Raw genomic sequence first — 20,614 nt, 5'->3', positions numbered from 1 at the left:
CAGGTACACTTTATGCACTAAGTGCATTTTAAACTGCACTTTAACTCCGTATTTTATTTATTATAAATTTTTAAGAGCCAAAATGGAAAATCCGGCTATGTACCAGGTTGCGACTGATCTTACTGATTAAAACGAGCATGAGTTTAATGAGATTCGTTAATTAATTTGGCTAAACTTTGGGAAAAACCATTTGTAGTTCACGGCTACAAATGGTTTTTCTCAAAGTTTAACCAAATTAATTAACGAATCTCATTAAACTTATGCTCGTTTTAATCAGTAAGATCAGCCGCAACCCGGTACATAGCCGGATTTTCCATTTTGGCTCTTAAAAATTTATAATAAATAAAATACGGACTCGCAGCGAGTCGTAGCTAAGACAACCCAACAGAGGTCTTCACTCTTACTCCTGTCGACCCTTAAGGGGATCCTATAGTGGCGGTAGTTACCGACATTTTTTCATTTTAAGGAATTTTTGAATTGCTTTACAGAATTGCAAGTTTTTGGTCTAAAATTAAAGTACGCACAAAAATCTACATCGCGTTGTACGATTTCATATCGGGAACAAAAAAAAATTAAAAATTTTACTAATTTGGGCACATACAACTGTCATCTGACGACAATAACAAAATTACTGCAGTTTATATATATATAATGACACCAAGGCGACGTAGGGACAACATGTAGGAACAATATCGTGTAAATAAAACTAAGATTCAACGTCTAAAAAAAAAGATTCCGTAAAATGAAGTTTTATTAAGCAAAAGCACATTTAGGTTGACAGGATAAGCAGTATTGCGTGTAGCGAGAGATGGCGCAGCAATCGAACAAAGACAGATGCCTCTGGTTTGACAAGGACAGACATAGATATATAACATAGAAAACAGGATTAGAAATGTTGACATTACCGACGTCGAGGAAGTTCGGCCTTCGCTATAGAATCCCCTTAAGGGGATCCTAAAGCAAAGGCCGAACTTCCTCGATGTCGATAATGTCAACATTTCTAATCCTGTTTTCTCTATATCTGTCCTTGTTTAACTATAGTAATCTGTCTTTGTTCGATCGCTGCGTCATCTCTCGCTACACGCAATACTGCTTATCCTAATCAACCTGCATGTGCTTTTGCACAAAATAGTAGTGAAGGGTCAAACTTTTTTTTACGTTATTATTAATCTTAGTTTTTCATGTGTGGTATTCTTTGTTCACATTATACGAATGGCGCGTGTATCTTATTTTGCACATACAAACTGTACAACTCCTGTATTAAGCAAACGTTTACGGTAGGTGACAGCTCAAAAATGTATTTTTTTTCGATTTTTGTCTTTAAATCAACACTCGCGCGATGTGTTTTTGTTCGTATTTCAATTCTACAACAACTGTTTTAAGTTCTGTGCAGTCTAGTTAGACCCTTCCCTGCAATTGTCGGTAATTTGGGTCAGTTTAGTATCCCCGCAGTAAATTGTTGATAAATTGAAGTCTCTTTGTTAAAGCAGAGTATACTTTATTTCGCGAGAACTTTCTCGCTGCTTTACCAAAACAAGTAAATTTTCTTCTGAAGTAGAGAATACTTTATTGATATTCACTGCTTTTCAGTTTTGCATCCAAGTTCAGTGTGTCCACGATATCCAAGTTTTAGTAACTTTTCCTCGGTCCGAGAACTTGGACCAAGTTCTAGCATCGTGGACACAGGCCTTTAAGAAAGCTTTTGATCTAATGACTAATAGATCGCCATATTGCTGATTGACGGGCTCTAATTTAAAAGATAATCGATAAAATCAAAAAGAGATATATATATTTAATAACAATACTATAACCATTATAAAGTTGTATGGCTGTCTTTGAAATCAATTCCTCCCGACTACAGCAGGCTGATACCCACAATTTTGACCTTCAAGCAATAGCCTTTCTTATGTTTTTATGTTTTCCAAATTTTTGTTATATACCAATAACAATTAAATTTATCATACTTTAGGTCGTATTAAATAGAAACATAGGCAAATATTAATTTTCATTAATTGTTTAACAAACTGATCATAGAGAACATGGTTTAAAAATAAAATTAAGCTCAACTTTAAATGCATAGATATAATTTTAAAATTGGTCTAATATATTTGAACACTTCATGCAATTGACCTTAAAAGCCTACAGTAAGTGGAAAACAAAAACAAGTAACATAATAAACTAACCTTTCTGTATCTTTTGAGAATCCAAACAAAGTTTCTTTTATCCCTCATCTCTCACTACTTGCACTTTGGCAGCCTTTTGAAGAAACAACGATATCCACCTCCTTTCATTCATACTGAATTTCACTCATTACTAACTCAGTACTAACGGGGTTTTAACAGAACAAACAATAGCACACATGGTTTTTTCGAAATTTTTTTTTTTTTAGGTTAAAGGCTGATCTACAATGTGCTCTTTGCTTTCTGTTTTTTGCTCTTAACCTCTTTGCGACTATCTCGTATTTCGCAATTCCGTCGCGTAACGTGATGTTTCTTGTCTCTTCTGAAGTTCGTCAATTTTTATCTTAGGCGACAGAGAACAAAGAACATCGCGTTACGCGACGTAATTGCGAAATACGGGATAGTCGCAAACAGGTTAAGAGCAAAAAACAGGAAGCAAAGAGCACATTGTAGATCAGGCTTAAATCCCTCGGATGAGAGAAATTAAGGTGGTCCTTTCGCGGACCCAGCTAGTCAAGTAACAGTCCGTCATGAGGTAATTGAAAACAAACATATTGACAAACATTACACAACATCCCAATAATTATAATAATATAATATGATTTTACACGCACAATTTAATCGTATTTAATTATTTACTAATTAAAAAAATATCACAATAATAGTGCGGTTGGACTCGATTTAGGTTAGGTCAGGCATGACAGTACGAGTAAAGGCTCGTCTACACGACAAGGCGTAAGACGGCGTAAGGGCGCAGACGCAGGCGCAAGAAGTTTGTTCTTGAGCGTAGCGGCGCGGCGCAACGGCGCAGGAGAAATAAATTATTTTTATTTCCAATGGCCGATGCTATCCGTGAAGAAACTTTTGTGCCAGAAGAAGAAGTATCATCGCCGGCTTTACCTCTTATAGTGTGAACGTTGAAAACATGGAAGAAAGTTATAATGAGGCGTGTTCCTGTGTAGACGAGCATGGCGCAGACATCTTGCGCCTACGCTTGAGTTTGTGCCTGCGCCCTTGCGCCGCGCTTTTATGCCTTGTCGTGTAGACGAGCCTTAAAGCAATATGCGATTGGACCACTACTTATTTAACCTCATATATCAGAGCAAAACATTCGGCAAGCCCTTATTTTCAAGGTATGTACGAAATCCGGAAACTTCAGGGAATATTTTAAGACATGAATAATGTATTCATCTGATCGCTAAGTACATGTATTATTCGTTGAAAACCTCGGACGTGGCGATTTGCATCATTCTATCTTTCTCGTTCATTAGATGTAAACAAGGATAGAATGACAATGGCACGCTCCGCGAACGCACATTTTGAATGACTTATTTCTTGTAAAGTGTCGGTAACCTTACTTGATTTTTCGTACACATGCCCCTTATTACTGTATATTTAACATATATCAAATTTAGGTACCTATCTAATACTTGTTCTCACGAAAGGACCACCTTGTTAAGTGCCTTCAGCTCTACCTTAGGGCTATATGACACAATGCTACTGAATCCTTAATACTTCACTAATTCTTTAAACTCTTAAACGGATTATTAATCCATATGGATCTTTAATCCTTAATTTCTCATTAAAATGGGCATACCACCTCTTAAACGAGGTATATGTGGGATAAAGGCCGGGCCGGAATTGAACCACGGACCTTTGAGTTCATGGATGCATGTTGCAGCTGTAACATACTACACACAGAACATAATATATAATACTACATATGTTGATTGTGCGATTCGGCCATGCGCGAGAGACAATTATTAGTACGCTTTTTAGCAGATACTACTACTACGCTAAGGAATTATCGTAAGTTACTACAGAAGTAACGCTCGCGTAAACGTAGTAATTGTCCGTAATCTCTGGTCAAGGATCTCTAGTGAATTTATATCCTTAATTCTCTCTCGCAGAATTTTGCCAGAACTGCAAGTTGGCCAGACTCTGATTCGAGGGATTCGACTGTGCTCTAGTAGAGGACTCTATGCTCTAGGAGAGAGAGGCGCCAACGGGTCATGTAACCATGCAGCCACTCCGTGATTGGCTGGCAACAATAACTTATGTAGTAAGGTGGCTGCATTATATTTTCAATGAATGCGACTGGAGGCGCGGTCCATTTGACGCTACAAATGCTTCGAAGCGTTCTTCTTCTCCTTCTTTCTTCATTGAAAGAAAGGAGAAAAGGAATGCTTCGAAGCATTTGTAGTGTCAAGTGGATCGCAGCTTTACTCGAGCATGCTATAGCCGGTATTCATTGGTCGTATCGTAGCATAAATCGTAAGAAATTGATCAATCACAGTTGATTATTCTCCTCAAATTCGACTGTAATTGGTCAATTTTTTACGAATTATGCGACGATACGACTAATGTAGAATCAGAGTAAGGCCGGTATTCATAGTCGGTTCTTATTTTAAGACCGGCTTAAGTAATGTCTTAAGGCTCAGTCACAATGAGAAAAATAAGGAATAAGCTAAAGGAATAGAAATATAGGAATGTCGCATCTCACTTCAATATACATTAAAGTGAGATGCAACATGCCTTTTTCCTTATTCCTTTATCTTATTCCTTATTTTTCTCATTGTGACTGAGCCCTTAAGATGCTAATACGGCTTTGTGATTGGTTAATGACATCTTAAGATTGTACTTAAGACGATCTTAAATATAAGAACCGACTATGAATACCGGCCTAAGACAGTCTTGAAATAAGATTCGGCTATGAATATGGGCCTTATGTTCTCATATAACTCTAGCGTAAATGAATAAGGAACAAAATTTACACCGTATGAATTAATATTCAGCAAAACTGCACGATTGTAGTCTCTGAAATAAAAAATAGACGATTTGTTAGAAACGTATGAAGATTAAGTAAATGAATTAATTGATAAATTAATCCGATTTAAAAAAGCTAGCTCTTGAGCTAGCTGCACTTTTGAAAACCGCTCGTTATAAATATTATTATAATAGAAAGATGAATGCAAGTACCTATACATCTTTTAAATATACGTGCTGGAGAGATTTGATGATATTCGACCACTCTCAGAAAGATAGATGGTTCGAAGAGCATATTTTCAAAACATGTGTTAAATTCTTTAAAAAATGTATACATCAGCAAAATTTCAAAAGGTTTAAAATTTTACATAATCCACATTTTTTAAACAAAAAGACTTATTTTTATAAAAAAACTTCTCCATCGTGAAAAAAAGATAGGTATGCGATAAAATAATAAGAATGAAATAATTAATTTTATTTGATTTTAATCTTCGGTATGTTTATTAAAGATTTTTAAAATATTTTTTTGCCTTATTTCCTTTGATTTCTTTATCTTTTTATGATTTTTTAGCTACTACTATTTTTTTCGAATAAAGGTACACTAAAAAAGAATATTATAAAAGAATGTTTAAATCTATTCTTTTCTATGTTTTTATTGTTCATTTGGAAATTTTTTTCTCAGATTTTTACATTTACTTTCACAATATTTTTTGCCTTTTTTCAATTATTTTACTGCCATTTTGACAAACAATCCCTTCATCTTTATCATAGATAATTTATTATTTTCCACCTTTATATCGCAAAGATAAACACTATCAGTTCCATGAATTTTCGTTTCCCTGAAGTTGAATAATTTTTTCGAGGACGGTTATCAATCTCCTGCATATATCCTCACTGATAACAGCCTGATCTTCTAACACCTTCGTCAATCCTTTGTACAGCTTTTCCGCTTGTTCATCCAGCTGTGTTAACATCGGCGCAATGATTTCATGCGAGTTCTTCTTCAGCTTCGGCATCTTCTCTTCTCTTTCGGATTCCTTGTGTTCGTTTATCATTATTAGCATTTTCTATTTTGCATTTGATTATATTATATATATATATATATACACTGTTCAAAAAAATTAGATCATTTTTTCTCAGTAACTTTGCCCATTTTTAAACTATATAATTACTCAACGAATAATTAAAAAAAGGGTTTTACAGGACAAACTCTCTATTATAAAGGTGCTTTGGTTCAATTTTCACTCAGGTTAAGACTCAAAGACGTGGTCATTTTGCACATCATGTATGTGTATGTGTATGGAGTATTCATTTGTATGTGTGTACATGTAGAGGTTTTTTTTTAGTAAGAAGTGTTGTCATTTCTGCGGCGTATCACGCATATTGCACAATCTTGATCTCATATTGATGCATTTTTTTTACATCAGATTGAAGAGGCACTGCGTCAAGGAATTTTCTCAATCTCTAAGGGTTACTTTAAATTGCGATATCTCGCTAAATAATAATCGGTGTAGGACAAGGTTTTTTTTCATTTGAAAGGGCAAAGTCCGTATTCCGAGATGGTATCATGTATGATTATGTTCGTCAATTTTTTGTTGTTAGGAAGACTGCAAATTTCAAGATTTTGGATATCTTAAATACGTCTTTATTCAATTTAAAACTGACTACGCCTTTGAGTATTAACCTGAGTAAAAATTGAACAAAAGCACTTTATAGTAGAGAGTTTGCCCTGTAAAACCCTTCTTTAATTTTTTTACATTAATTATTCGCTGAGTAATTACTGTTTAAAAATGAGCAAAAATTTACTGACAAAAAGTGATCCCCTAATTTTTTTGAGTATATTATTTATACAAAAAGTCTTATCTTGAGTTTTTAATATAATTATGTTTGGAACTATTACTTGTGCAAAGAAACATATCAAATCAAAATTATTTTGTTTCAAAAAGAATACTTCTCATAACGATATATTCTTGAGTGATAGGCGTAAAATAATCTTACGTTGTACATTATAGATTGGATCTGCTTGTGCAAAAGATATAAATTAAGATAAAAGAATGGACTTTGAAATAAATAATTATCTTTTATTTTTTAGTTCAAGTTTTCTTATCGTACTTACGTTGTACTCATGACATCTATGCTTATCGCCATGATTTTGAACAGCTTTAGCCAAGTATCTAAGATAATCTTGCATGTTGATAAAACCCTTGAAGACATAATATGATTTCGAGGTCAAATAAGCTTGCATAACATTACTGATGCTGAGTATCTTTGCTAATGCTTTCGCTATTTCGGCGACCAGCTGCTCTGGACATACATGTCCGACGTGTTCAAAGGTCTCTAAGGCCTCTTGGCGTACCCAGGGATTTTCGTCTTCTAGTAAGCGACTGAACAATTCAGTCAAAATAGACGCAATGCTTTGGATTCCGCAACGACCGAGATATTTGATATTCTGTTGTAGAAAATGGCAGATCTTGATCTTGCCTCGAGGCGGTAGATGGACACATGAAGTTGCGACGGATATCAGAATCTGAAATATGAACCAAACATATATCTGATATTATGTTCTAATACTCTTATAAAAAAATTCCTGTAAAATTCGTAATTTATTGCATATCCCCGTAGGGTTCGCAATCTACTACCAATACTATCCTTCTCCTCTCACTTTAACCCTTTGAATCAACGGCTTAACGTCTTTTTCCGAAAGACGGAGCCCAGTTTTCTCCACACAAGAGCCTATCTTGCACGGAGGGACGCAGCTATCGGAAAAACATTCCATGCTTACATAGCTCTAGTGGACTCGAACCTGGTTCCTCAGATTACGAGTTTGGCGCTCTACCACTAGACCACACTGCCGCCCTAATACTCTTATAATTTCTGTTGTTATTAAAAAATTACTTCTGTTAGCAAATAATCCCCGATAGGAAAATTGCACAAATATTGTACAATAATTGCATCATTCAATTAAGAGGAATTTCACAATTATTGTACCAAGATGATTCCTCATAACGCAGTGTTAATTCTTGCCGGCATAAAATTTCTGAATAATATTTGCACAAAAATTAAGAAATTCAATTTTAAATGTTGCACAATTATTTCGACATTTAGAAGCAAAATCACTCTAGTACACTTCAGTATATAAACACTGATATATTAATAGTTACATATATAGCACCGTTTATTATATTTTACGTACGAGAAAGGATATACCACCTATCGGCGACCCAGCAAACACAGAATATACTACGTAAAACAGGAATAACACATAATAAAACTCAAATATATTTCTCAATTATTTTGCAATTATTTCGCAATTTCTTTCCAAATTAATTTTGCAAATATTCTGCTAAGATAGTTCCTCATATCGCTGTTATCTTACTGAAATACTATTTATAAATAAGTTGTGCAAATATTTATCAATATTTGCACAAAGGATTAAATTAGTGTTGCTGCAAAATTGAGACATAATTGCAGCATTCCGAATAAGTTTACCCAGATTTCGTTATATGAATATTTTCCTATTGGGGATTAGTAGATAGATAAAATAGAGTTTTGCTATACCGCATAAAAGCTGTCATCATGAAGATTTTTGAGATAAGTAGCGTCGAGTACGGTAACAACCAAGTCAGTCAATAGATCCAGTTGTTTGCCTTCGCATTCAATAATCGTTCCTGCAACGAAACTCCATAGTTTAGTTAGGACGTTAATAACATCCTTATTATCACTGTAATCCACTGCTATTATCGCGGACACAACCTGCATCTGAAAATATAAACAGAAAACTTTAAATTTTTAAAGAATATAGAAATTTAAAACATGAGATTTCTAAGCAATACAAAAATTTTAAATTTTGAGACAATGGGAGCTTTCCAGCAGACGACACAAGTGTCATTTTGTCTTTGTTACTCATTGCCAAAAAAGAAAGGTAGAACGATGTTTGTGTCGACTTGTGTCGTTTGCTGGAAAACTCTCTATAATTATAAAAAATTTTTGTAGTTAAAACAAGTGAACAAGCTTATTGATATATCCAATATATTTAGTACATCTTACAAGGCACTTCCAATTGCATGTAGAAGGGTGTTCCTGCAGATCTAAGAAAGCCTTCGGCAAGTCTTCGATTTTACGCTTTAATCGTTCCGATGAAAGAGATTTGGTGTTCGCCATTAACAAATGCAAACTAGTAACATAATAATCCACATCCAGATGGTCGATAAGATTGTCAAACAGAGTGGATTTCACATCTTCGTTTAACAGATCGTACAATCTGACAATCATGTTGTCAATCATGATCGCTTCTATGCTATCGCGTCGTTCTACCAAGGCAGTAGAAACTTTAATCAGATGTTTAACGTGATCGACGCATAGTTGCGAAGAGCCGAGTCTTACATAAAAAAAAAATGATATATAAGGAATCAGCATTCGATTAGTTTACAATTACTCAATAATAATCAATGTGTTATTAATCTAATAATCAATTAAATATATATATTACTAATAAGTTAATAAGATATATATATAATATATATACCCATCAGATAGCACAGTGACGTCAAATGACGTATTAATTCCGTCATAATGCCGTCTTAATGACGTTAGAGACTGCATTATGACGGAATTAATACGTCATTTGACGTCACTATGCTATCTGGGTATATGTCACTCTAATCAATAATGTATACACAAATAAGATATAATATTGATTAAGATCAAATTAATAACTTATAATTAAGTGCACTGATTAAGATTCTGTTAAGCAATTATTAGTATCAATATTAATATAATAGCGATTGCGTTTGCTTGCTTACCTGCCAATAAAGCACCAAACATCCGAGCTTAATAGTGAGCACCAGAGGTGACCGGACAGTAAATGCTTTAGTAGAAGCAATTCGAGTGCGTGAAAATCTTCCGGAAGAATTTGACTGACCAAATTGCAAACAGATACCAAAGTTGCTTCGTAAATTCCAACAAACCGCGGCCCTTCGCCGATCGCGCGAACACTTGACAGTTGCAGGTCTCCGACGCAGATTTCTTCTTCGACTACAATTGAGAATAAGTGAACGAATGAGTGAGAAAGAGAAATTAGCGTTTACTTCATTAACTGCAAGTTTGGAATAGTAAGAAAAGATGCAAGTGCGGTTATTGTAATTAACGTAATGTGCAATTAGTTATAATTTCTCTCACTTAAAAATTTCAAGATTCTTAAAATTAACTTTCAAAATTATTTATAGAATTCTTAAAAATTTTAATATTCTTAAAATTTTGTTAAAGTTTTTAGAAATTCTTGAAATTCTTATAAATTATTTATCTTTTCGTCACTTACGATGTTCTATGTACGTAAAAGCAATATCCAAAATCGAATCTGAGCCTAAAGACCACTTGCAATGGTGTTCGAATGGCATGCCATTCAATTTCTTCATGATAGCGATCGTCAGTAAATGGTAATTTAATCTACGTATATATTGATCACGTGGAACATTTTGCCTTCCATACTCAAAATATACCTAGAAATACAAGGAATTATAATTATATTATTTTAGAAAATTAATTTTTGTTCCTTTTATTACATGGGAAAATATAGAAATAACATATTATAAAATACTATACAGACATATTTCTCTTCAAAATATTTTTATCAATTACATAAATAATTCAACAAATATATAGTTGACAAAATAATTCTTCAATTATTATTTAAACATAGTACATTTATAAATTCGTCATTTTATATAAATTATTTTATATTATTTCATGCAAACTTACAACTACTTTCTATTTTAAGGAATTAGAAACGGAGTTGCTTATAATAGTGGCGAAATGTGATTGCATTATGATTTATATATTGTTTCATAAAATGCCTAGAACTTTATGTGTCATCACATACCTGCTTGAAATTGTCATGACTGAAGATGATATTTAAAAAAGACGTAGCGCCGGCCAAGATTGTTCTTTCGCTACTTTTTATTAAACAAGAATATCTGTAAAAAAAGTAATAATTATATATAACTTTCTGAATATAATATTATATTTGCTTATATCTATAATGCTATATAATAATAACTACGTATAATGATTTTATGCGATACGTGAATAAGAAAAAGTTCTTGCAATCGTCGAAACTGATTTTTATTTTGAAAAACTAATGGTTAATGACAGAATTGTTACCCGTGCATTTGCGCCAGAAGTTCTACCAAGTCTAGAATCATCTCGTGTGTGAAAGATGCGCCGTAAGACAATGTTAATTTCTCGATGATTCTCAGCAAACGCATAGCAACCATTACATTTCGTTCCGCGTTCTTATCGTTCTGATCCTGTATCATTGTACATTTATCAATTACTACCAATATATAGAGATAAAAAGATAAATAATATACACATTAATATTTAATTAATAAATAACAGTACATGTACATATTTCAGTTTAATTCAAAATAAATCACGTGTAAATAATATACCATAGCGGCGGACAAAAGGCAAGATACGTCCTTCGTCATTCGAATAAAATGCGTCGCGATATTGTATGGTTTGATTTCGCTCTGGTAAACGATGACCAGCTTGGCAAATATCTCGGACAACTCAACGAACGTCTTGGTATCCATTCCGTTCGCAATAGAAGCGATGTACCCATACGCATCAACCACTAAGAAATTAATATATAAATTACTCAAAAGAAAAAATTTTATTGAATGTTCTGTACAGGTAACAATAAAATTTGTTTACATTTTTACCATTAAAATATGGTAATAGAAGGAAAAAGAAAATCGTGCATCATTTTTAAGGTTAACACAAAATTGACCAATAAAAAACTTGCAACTTGTACTTTGCACTTTTAGCAAGAGATATTCTGTAATTCTGAAATAGTACGTTTCTAAGTAATTTTTCGCAATTTTTGAGATATTTGTTTCGCAAGTCTTTGTAGATACATATATTTTTTTTCTTTTATTGTTAACAGGATTATTGGAGAAAAATCCTTACGAGTGCATGCGCCCGAGATAGCACTGGAAATAGTTCCCAGGTTAAAGAGTCGTTAGGGCGTAATGGGATTGCTCTCACCTTTCGTCAACAGCTCCGTTTCCGATTGCACGTCCGTGTCGAAGACGATTATGCCGTTCAAAGTGGCAAAGAATAGCTTGAAGACCGCGCACGCTTTCGCAAACAGATTCCTCAATTCTTGCATCGCACCGCTCAGTAACGCTCCATATTTTGCGCTACACGATTAACAATGTTCCTTTATTTTTCTGCATTATTTGATAAACCAAGGCTTGTTCCATATAACATTGTAAAATTCGCTAACAATTTTATTTATTCACTTATTTATGAAAAAATACTTTTAGTATAATAACACCAGCAAATCGTGAGAATATATCGATATTCGTGATATTAATAAAAATATATAATACTGTAAAAATTTAGTAATAATAATAATCAAATAAAAATAAAAAATCATAATAAGAGATTATGACAATAAATTAAATGGACTAAACCATAGGTAAAAATTGCAATTATAATAAGAGAAGCAGGCTTCCAGAAAAGAAGATAGCAGAAACTTAATTTACTAAAAACTAAATTTTCTATATATGCACATACATACACGCATACACACAAAATTTATTAAATTGATTTATACTACACTATTATTCTTAACGAAATTATAATTCTCTAAGAAATATTTATTACAAATTAAATATTTTAGAAATATACATAATTATAACGATACACGGAGAGAATTTTTCGTTAAATTTTACCGTTAAATTCACTACAAACTTGGGACAACTTGGCAAACAAGAAATTTTTGAAATATACAAAAGACATTTTGCAAACAATGTAATAAAAATTACCTAGATATAGTAAAATTTCAATAATTTTTCAAAATTATTGAAATTTTATTATATATTTTAGTAAAATTAATCAAACATATTTTATATTTTATTGTAATAAATTTCAATATTTTTTATTATGGTAGATATTAATCAGAATAGCTCGTATAAAATTCTTCGTAGTACATGTTGTCCCACAACTACTATAACTTTCTAAGAAAAAATTCTCTATGTAACTATAAATAATAAAAACCAATAGTAAGTAATTACTATTTGCAATGCAGTTACTAATTACTGCACAACTGCAGTACTGTAAGGGTCCCCGCACAATCAAAAATATAAGAAACAAAGAACAGATATTACACAGAGAAAAAAATGTTATATTATTTTAGTATCATATCAACAGTATTAGTCTAATTGGAAATAATCTTGTTAATTCAATAACAGTACTAGTAAAACAATACTTATTTTATTTTAAAAAATATTTATTTTTTAAAACAAAAGCATGACGTATTGAATTAAGATTATTTCCAATTAGACTAATGCTGTTGAGTGTTGATACAACATTATCTTTTTTCTCTGCGATTAAGAATAAGAAATCAGGAATAAAGCTGGTGTAGCATTAATACATGGTTTCTGATAGGTTAAAAATCAATTGTATCTGTGTTATTCCCTGTTTCTGTTGCCTGTGTTTTTCATTGTGCATCCAGCTTTATTCCTGATTCCTTAGTCCTAATCGCTAATACAGGACCGGGGCTAGTTGGTACATAAAGCAAGTTGATACACAGTAATCATTGTAAAAGTGACAAAAGATAATATTACATAAAAAATATACTATTTCCGCAAAAACATTGTGATAATATTTCAATTAGTTATTTCAGGCTGAGTAGCGTATTTTCACAAATAGAAAATATTTTTGTACAGCCGAAAGTAAAATAAATCAGTGATTTATTAAGGGCTGGTTGTTCCAGTCTGTTGGTAAACTACCTAATAGTTAAATCATGTTTGTCTTTGTTTATCCTTTACATTGGACAAAGATAGACTTGTGATTTAACTATCAGAGGTAGCTTACCAATAGGTTGGAACAACCGGCCCTATATATTATATTTATAAATCTGGTCAAATCTTTACTTTAAACGTAATAACTTCCAGTTATATTAATGTCTTAAAACATTTTTTTAAGCAATAATCAAAATATCTAAATATAGCAGGTCGGGGCTGGTTGTGACGAGGTAGGTTGTTACAGCTTTCTACTTATATATAATTTCGATCAACTCCGTCGATGTAACACATAACCTCGGTGCAATAGATATTTTTATCTTATGTAAGATTTCACCATTAACGTCTCTTATTACGCATCAAAACACCGGTCAATACCAGAACATCAGCTACATTATATTTATATATTGTAATGTTGCACTCAACAATTTAAATGTAATATAACACATGTTGTTACATGTTATTTCTTGTTATTAAATATATTATAATTTGAAAACTGGATCTTTCACAACTTAATCCAGTACTGTAACAACTTACACCGCATACGGGGCTAGTTGTTACAATAGTTATTTGTGTAACAAGTGCTGTAAGATGAAAATTCCCGGGTGCGGAGTTGACGCACGAGCCGAAGGCGAGTGCGGTCACCGCATCTTTACGCACGGCTTGCACACCCTATTTTATCATATGTTGCAAGAGCGTGGAAAGTGGTCTATCACCATGCACGTGTTACATAAAATTAATTATAGATACTATTCAGTTAAAAAAATTATTTTTGTGTTATATAAGCATGTGACTATTGAAAAATTCTTTTGTGGCTTGTAAAAAAATCACTGAAAAAAGTGTACCAACTAGTTCCGGTCTCCCCTATCTCCTTGTTCCTTATATTTTTTATATTCTACGGGGACCTTAAAGGCCACCGCACAATGAAAAATATAAGGAACAAGGAACAGATATTAGCGATTAGAAATAAGAAATCAGGAATAAACCTGGTGTAGTATTAAAACACGGCTTCCGATAAGTTAAAAATCTATTGTCTGTTGTTCCCTGTTTCTGTTGCCTGTATTTTTCATCGTACATTCAACTTTATTCTTGATTCTTTAGTCCTAATCGCTAATATCTGTCCCTTGTTCCTTATATTTTTCATTGTACTGAGGCCTTTACGCTTGGATGCTAATAACGCTAACGTCTGTTGAAAAATTCAGCGTCATAGCGTCAGGTGAAAACGTACCCTTAGATTATATAAAATTATACTGAATAAATAATAACAAAAATAACTATAATAAAATTAACTAAATTAAAAGAGTCAATTATTAATTGATTTTTATTTATATATTATCACATATGTTTATATTATGTTTTATACTTAACTAGATCGTTAACTTTGGGCTTTGGCTATGGAAAAGTTGTGACGGCCGGCCCCCAGAAAAAATAGCGGCGGTACGTGTGTTAGTGCGTATGTGATACCCGGCGGGCATGTCTTGGCATGCGTGTGTTACGTGAGCGGCCATTTCTTGAGAGGGTATCCTGACCGAACCCCGAAATCCTGCCGACATACTTTTTTTCACGGAATTAACGATCTAGTTAAGTATACACGGAGAAAATTTTATGTTAAATTTTACTATGCTGCCGCACCAACTGCGGACGCCCCCCCCCCCCCAAATGCTACGATCATAGCATTCAATGCTATAATGATGCTATGATGGACATAGTAATTTTACTATAAGACTATAGCATTTAAACTTGGGCGTCTTGATGGTCCGCAGTTGGTGCGGCAGCATAGTAAAATTTAACATGAAATTTTCTCCGTGTAAACATTTGTGTATATTGTTCACTTGACAAACGTTCAATTCACAATAGGGGAATTCACAATATAAACATTTGACTATATTTTTGTATGAAAAGTTTCGAGTAAGCGCGTTGTTTGTTGTTTGTCGAAACGTACCTGTCTTTGCAATGCTCGAAAATTATTTTCGTTGTTTCTGGTAGAATGTCGCATAATGATGCTACGTAGGCAGCTTGAACTTTCTCGAACGCGGAAATATGTTCTACGCATTTCTTCCAAAAGGCAAGAAGCCCATCGCAAACTTGTAGCTTGTACTTGATGCCATCCAGATCGTCAAGTCTCACGTTATTGCCCGTTATTATATCATCTATAACTTTCACGACCTTTAGACCATTGCAAAAAAAATAAAAAAATTTAAACATTGAAACTAAGGCGATAATACCTATCGTGTCTGGGTCGAACTACGAATACATTTACAATTTACTTCATATGCATGTAGGTGTGATATAAATGCATGAAAAATAATTAACCTTTGGATGCATGACTTCCCTAATGAGGTTTGCAAAAACTCAAACAGCAGAAGAATATAATTACTATAATAACTTTAAATTAAATACTGTCAAAAGAGAGTTAAATTATTTGGAAGAAAAAAACGTGATTAAAGATATTGGAGAACATCGTCAAAAAAAGTAAATATGTTATAAAGTCTTAAAACCACTTCTTATGCATCCAGCAATTAATATATATATATATATATATATATATATATATATATATATATATATATGTATATATATATATATATATGTGCTAAACTAGATATAATGAATTTTTGGTAATTATTTAGTAATACGGACCACCCTCCGATGACCTTTTTTCGAAATAATATCTATTATGTATCCTTTAACAGAAAATATAAATGAATAAATATTATAGTAATTATTATCATTTCGTCCTGTAATTTCTTTTTTTGGTAAAGCAGCGATTTCTCGCAAAATAAAGTATTCTCTGCTTTAACAAAAACTTTAATTTATCAACAATTTACTGCTTTAAATGTTGTGTTTTGGTAAAGCAGCGACTTCCTCGCGAAATAAAGTATTCTCTGCTTTAAAAAAAAAAACGTAATATTAGTCGTTTATGCCTCTCAATACTCAAAATAGCTGCTATATTTTCGAAACTTTTTTTGTTGATAACTTTTTAACGAATAACGACCGCCGGCTAAAAACTTCTGAAGGTCACTCAGGAGGATAACATATGTCAAGGTCTAGGTCATCGGAGGGTGGTCCATATTAGTAAATAATTACCGAATTTTTTTTATAAAATTACCTGTGACAGAAAGTGTTGAGCTTTCGGCAAAACTTTTTTGAAAATTCGCTCGTCGAGCGATTCAATTGGACATACAGAGAAACATTGTTCCAGCGCCTGTAGTAAACATTCCGTATCAAGAATGAGATGTTTATCTTCCAGTAGAGCGTAACGATTGACAAACGTGTTAAGGATTGATCAGCTTGATAAACATTATTCGAAAGAAAATTGTGTAAAAATGTTGAAAATAATACCAATTATATATCTTAAATATAATTTTGAAAGGCAAATATGATGCTGAAAGAACTCTCTTTTATTTTCAATGCTATTATTTAATTTTGCAAAATGGAAAGATGTATATTTTTATTTCTTAGATTTTAATGTCATTGATAAATCAATCGTATAAAACCTTTAAGCATTATATTTGCTTTTTAAAATTTATAGGCCAGTTAATGTATACATACATTTTGTCAAATAAAAAAAATTTGTTAAAATGGTAATAAATTTTTGATGATTTATAAAGTTGGCGCTCCAGGTCAAGAATCCGATGAAATCTATAATATTAAAAAGGAGATCGGGACAAGCCGCCATTTTGTTTCTTAGGGGAGTAAAAACGGTTTTTGCGGAATATCTCGTTTCCGCTTGATTTTTCATTAAACATAGTTATCAATCTTGTAAAAAAAAAATTCTCTACAACTTTTGTCTAGAACTTTTTTTGTACTGTGCGTAGCTTCTGTACGCGGCTGTAACTCAGAACGTGTTATTCACTGCACGAAAAAAGTCCTAGACAAAAGTTGTAGAGAATTTTTTTCTCTACAAGATTGATAATAACCATTTTTAACGAAAAATCAAGCGAAAATGAGATATTCCGCAAAAACTGTTTTGAGTCCTTTAAAAAACAAAATGGCGGTTTAGCCCGACCCCCTATTTAATAGATCTCATTGGATTCTTGACTAAGGACGCCATCTTTAAGAATCATCAAAAATTCATAACTGTCCCAATAAATGTTTTTACTTATGTTTAAATTGACTGGTCTATCATGCAAATAAAATCATTAACATTCTTTCGTATTTTTAAATCTAAGGTAATTTTTTAGGTTCAATCTTTAGTTCTTAATTATTCTATATATCAAAGGATATTTGCAATTTCGACACTTCGCTGTTGTCGAAATCAGTTGGCTCAAAGGAGGAGTCAAAGAGACCAGACGACATATTCTCGTCCATATCTAGAATATAACAATACATGTGTAAGTAAGTTTTCTTCCCTTCAAAAGTACCTAAGAAACTATTAATAACTTTTCACATCAATAACTCTCTTCCAGTCCCACAAATTGGCATGTATTATTTTTAATTATTTAACAAAGAAAAGTCAAATACGACAATCAAATAGTTAATTTTTTATCTGATTCAATAGATTGGTCTATGGGGAGAAAGTTGATTTCGGAAACAATTAAAAAATTATTCCTAGCTAAGGGAAAATAATTACATGCTGATACTTAAATTACAAAGATACACTGTGTACAACAGATTTACGATACAATTTATTGAAAGTAATCAAAAGAGGATGTACAGCAAATAAAATACACCGATAACTTAAACTATTCGCCAATAGTGTATTTTCGCAACAATTTCAAATGGAGATCGATTAACCGTGAAGGAGGGGGGAGAGGAGTGTAATCAGACCTAATCTTCCTTCTCCCTCCTTCACTATCAATCCCGAATAATAGGTAGAAACGGGGCAAATCGAAAATTTCTTGGCAATGCTCGAGGTTGCCAAAGTTTGCTGATAAGGACGTCAATTAAGGCAGCTCCAAGCTCTAATCGTCGATTCACCAAAAGTTTCTGACTGTAATTTGCGCTATCGCCGGCATGTAACCGGCGAAATTGTAACCCACTTCTCGGGAGGATTTAACCAATTGAATCGATACGCAAGGTCGATTTTTCGAAATGTGCAGGAAATGTTTCAATTGTCACGAGTCACGACTGTTTCTATATATTTGGCATATTATAATTTATCCATTATCCATTTTCAAGTAACATCGAGAAAAAATAAGAGATAGAAATAAAATTGTTATGTATCAGTACTAGATGTCAAATGCAGAAGAGAAAAGAATCAAATTAATGAGAGAAGCTTGTGGAATCAAATAAAATGGATAAGAAGAGAAATAAGAATGCAGCGACGGAATGTAGAACATGTAGCCGAGGGCTAGCGTATATTTGTAAAAACTAAGGATCAACAGAAAAAAGACCATTGGGACGAAGAAATGAGTTCAAAGTTGGTTTCCTTCGTCAACAAGGCAAGGCCATGCAAATATGAAGAATCCTAGTTGAAGAAAAAGGGGAAAAAAGAGAGGAAGACAAACAAGGCAGTCGCGAGAGTTAACGAGCGAGAAAAGAAGTCGATCCGCGCCAGGAATTGGAATGATCGAGCTGTCGGACTTGCCATGGCAACTGCGGACAACAAGCTGTCAGATGATGGGCAGAGTTTTGATCAATAATACCGGCAGTGACTGTGGTTGCCTGCCGGCGGTTCTTGAGTTCGATATACGGAGTCGCGCGAACAGTGATTTTGACTCCAAACAACAGCACGTGGCTGCCGGGTTGTAGTAAGGACAGAGGGTGGCGAAGGGGTTTTAAGAGAGGGTGGTTCCGACACGTGACGAAGCGGCGAGCGACGTGTACCAGGCTGACTCACAGAGGATGGATTTGAGCGATGCGATTTTCGATCGAGAGATGCTAATTTCTCGTCCCTGAATTGCGAACTCGAGACTTCGAGATTCGAGCCGCCGCGCCGCCAGTCGGCTTAAAACTCTCAAGAGTAGCATTGACTATACTGATTACGATACCGATGTTTCGGTGCTTCAATATGCCTATTTATTGAAAGAGTCTGACCTACTAAATTCGCACGAATATTTTATTATGTTTGAAATGTACTTAGCAAAAAAGAAAACAGCATGATGAAATAAAAATTAAGGCTTATTATTAACAAAAAAATTTTTGTCTCTATCAAAAACAAAATTGCAGAAAAATCTCTTGAATATTTTTAAATAAAAAAACATTATTTATAATATTAATATTGTAACAACTCAAAATGTGTCCTATAATAATAATATTAAATGATAATAAACAGTTTTCTAGCTGTTCTCTAAGATAATTTTGTTTAACTATAGTTTGGAAATATAGAAAAAGTTGCAGAAAGGAAGCTTTTTTTATTTTTAATTAACGAGATAGTAAAATAATAATTAAATCAATTCATCAAATATTTTTCTCTATTTTCTATTTCAATAACATGCAAAAATACGTAAGAAAATAACTATTTTGCGGTTAGGGAAAGAACAAATATTATAATCGATAAAAAAATTTTCTTCTAAAAAAGTTATCTTTTTCCTCAGTTTAAAATATTTGAAAGTCATTCATGTCTTTTTCATAACGGAATGATTTTCATTAATACGTATATAATAAGAGATTCGATCAAAAAAGATTAATTTAAAATTATAAAAATTTTGCTTGTTTATATCTCTTCAAAATAAGTAAATTTAGTATTTTTCCGTATAATCAAAAAACAAAAACAAAAATATTTCAGATGTATGTAGTACATACTTCAAATTGAGGGAGATATTCTATACACATACAGATATCGCGATGTTACGTCACCGTGGCCTCGAGAGCAACGTATACGAAGTGAACGAGGAGTTCGACCACCCTGGCAGCGCTAACAGTGATCGTAATGACGGAGGTTAATGGTACCAGTACAATTATAGTGTTCGTGTG

General features: G+C 33.0%; 2 protein-coding genes and 1 long non-coding RNA gene across 5 annotated transcripts in view; 1 reads left to right on the top strand and 2 right to left on the bottom strand.

Annotated features, from left to right (window-relative positions):
* The window catches only part of LOC112454072 (cyclic GMP-AMP synthase-like), a 21,034-nt gene extending 18,593 nt beyond the window's left edge, over nt 1–2,441 (bottom strand). For both annotated transcript variants that reach the window (XM_025015264.1, XM_025015266.1), the window contains exon 1: nt 2,184–2,441. The gene's annotated coding sequence lies outside the window, so the exon portion shown is untranslated. The remainder of the gene's footprint in view (nt 1–2,183) is intronic.
* Nucleotides 2,442–3,027: 586 nt separating this feature from the next.
* Nucleotides 3,028–11,983, top strand: LOC112454077. Its single transcript, XR_003040691.1, has 3 exons — nt 3,028–3,313; nt 4,091–4,242; nt 11,893–11,983. It is a non-coding gene; the product is annotated as an uncharacterized LOC112454077 (long non-coding RNA).
* Nucleotides 5,611–18,405, bottom strand: LOC112454076 (uncharacterized protein C1orf112-like). 2 transcript variants are annotated; one of them, XM_025015272.1, is made up of 13 exons: nt 17,984–18,399; nt 16,866–17,012; nt 15,699–15,922; nt 11,994–12,148; nt 11,396–11,580; nt 11,106–11,251; nt 10,825–10,918; nt 10,264–10,444; nt 9,749–9,980; nt 8,994–9,324; nt 8,505–8,705; nt 7,063–7,473; nt 5,611–5,983 (listed from the first exon to the last, which is right to left on the bottom strand). In XM_025015272.1, the coding sequence occupies exons 1-13, from the start codon at nt 18,086–18,088 to the stop codon at nt 5,762–5,764; spliced, it is 2,634 nt and encodes an 877-aa protein (XP_024871040.1). In that variant the 5' UTR covers nt 18,089–18,399; the 3' UTR covers nt 5,611–5,761. The 2 variants fall into 2 exon arrangements, with proteins under 2 accessions (XP_024871040.1, XP_024871041.1); XM_025015273.1 differs by lacking the exons at nt 5,611–5,983; nt 7,063–7,473 and adding an exon at nt 7,764–7,820 and having other exon boundaries at nt 17,984–18,405.
* Between the last annotated feature and the right edge of the window lie 2,209 nt (nt 18,406–20,614).

This window comes from Temnothorax curvispinosus, unplaced genomic scaffold (genome assembly GCF_003070985.1).
Source record: "Temnothorax curvispinosus isolate PA1 unplaced genomic scaffold, ASM307098v1 QBEX01004775.1, whole genome shotgun sequence".
Taxonomy (NCBI): Eukaryota; Metazoa; Arthropoda; class Insecta; order Hymenoptera; family Formicidae; genus Temnothorax; species Temnothorax curvispinosus.
Note: the sequence above shows the minus strand (reverse complement) of the source record. Positions and strands in the feature narration are given on the sequence as shown.

Excerpts from the sequence above, each read along its gene's own strand:
- LOC112454076 (XM_025015272.1), bottom strand. The coding sequence starts at position 18,088 with ATGTATTGTTATATTCTAGATATGGACGAGAATATGTCGTCTGGTCTC. Across the intron at positions 17,013-17,983 it reads GCGAAGTGTCGAAATTGCAA|GCTCTACTGGAAGATAAACA; the intron begins ATATCCTTTGAT and ends GTCAATCGTTAC. Across the intron at positions 9,325-9,748 it reads GTTTGGTGCTTTATTGGCAG|ACTCGGCTCTTCGCAACTAT; the intron begins GTAAGCAAGCAA and ends TTTTTATGTAAG.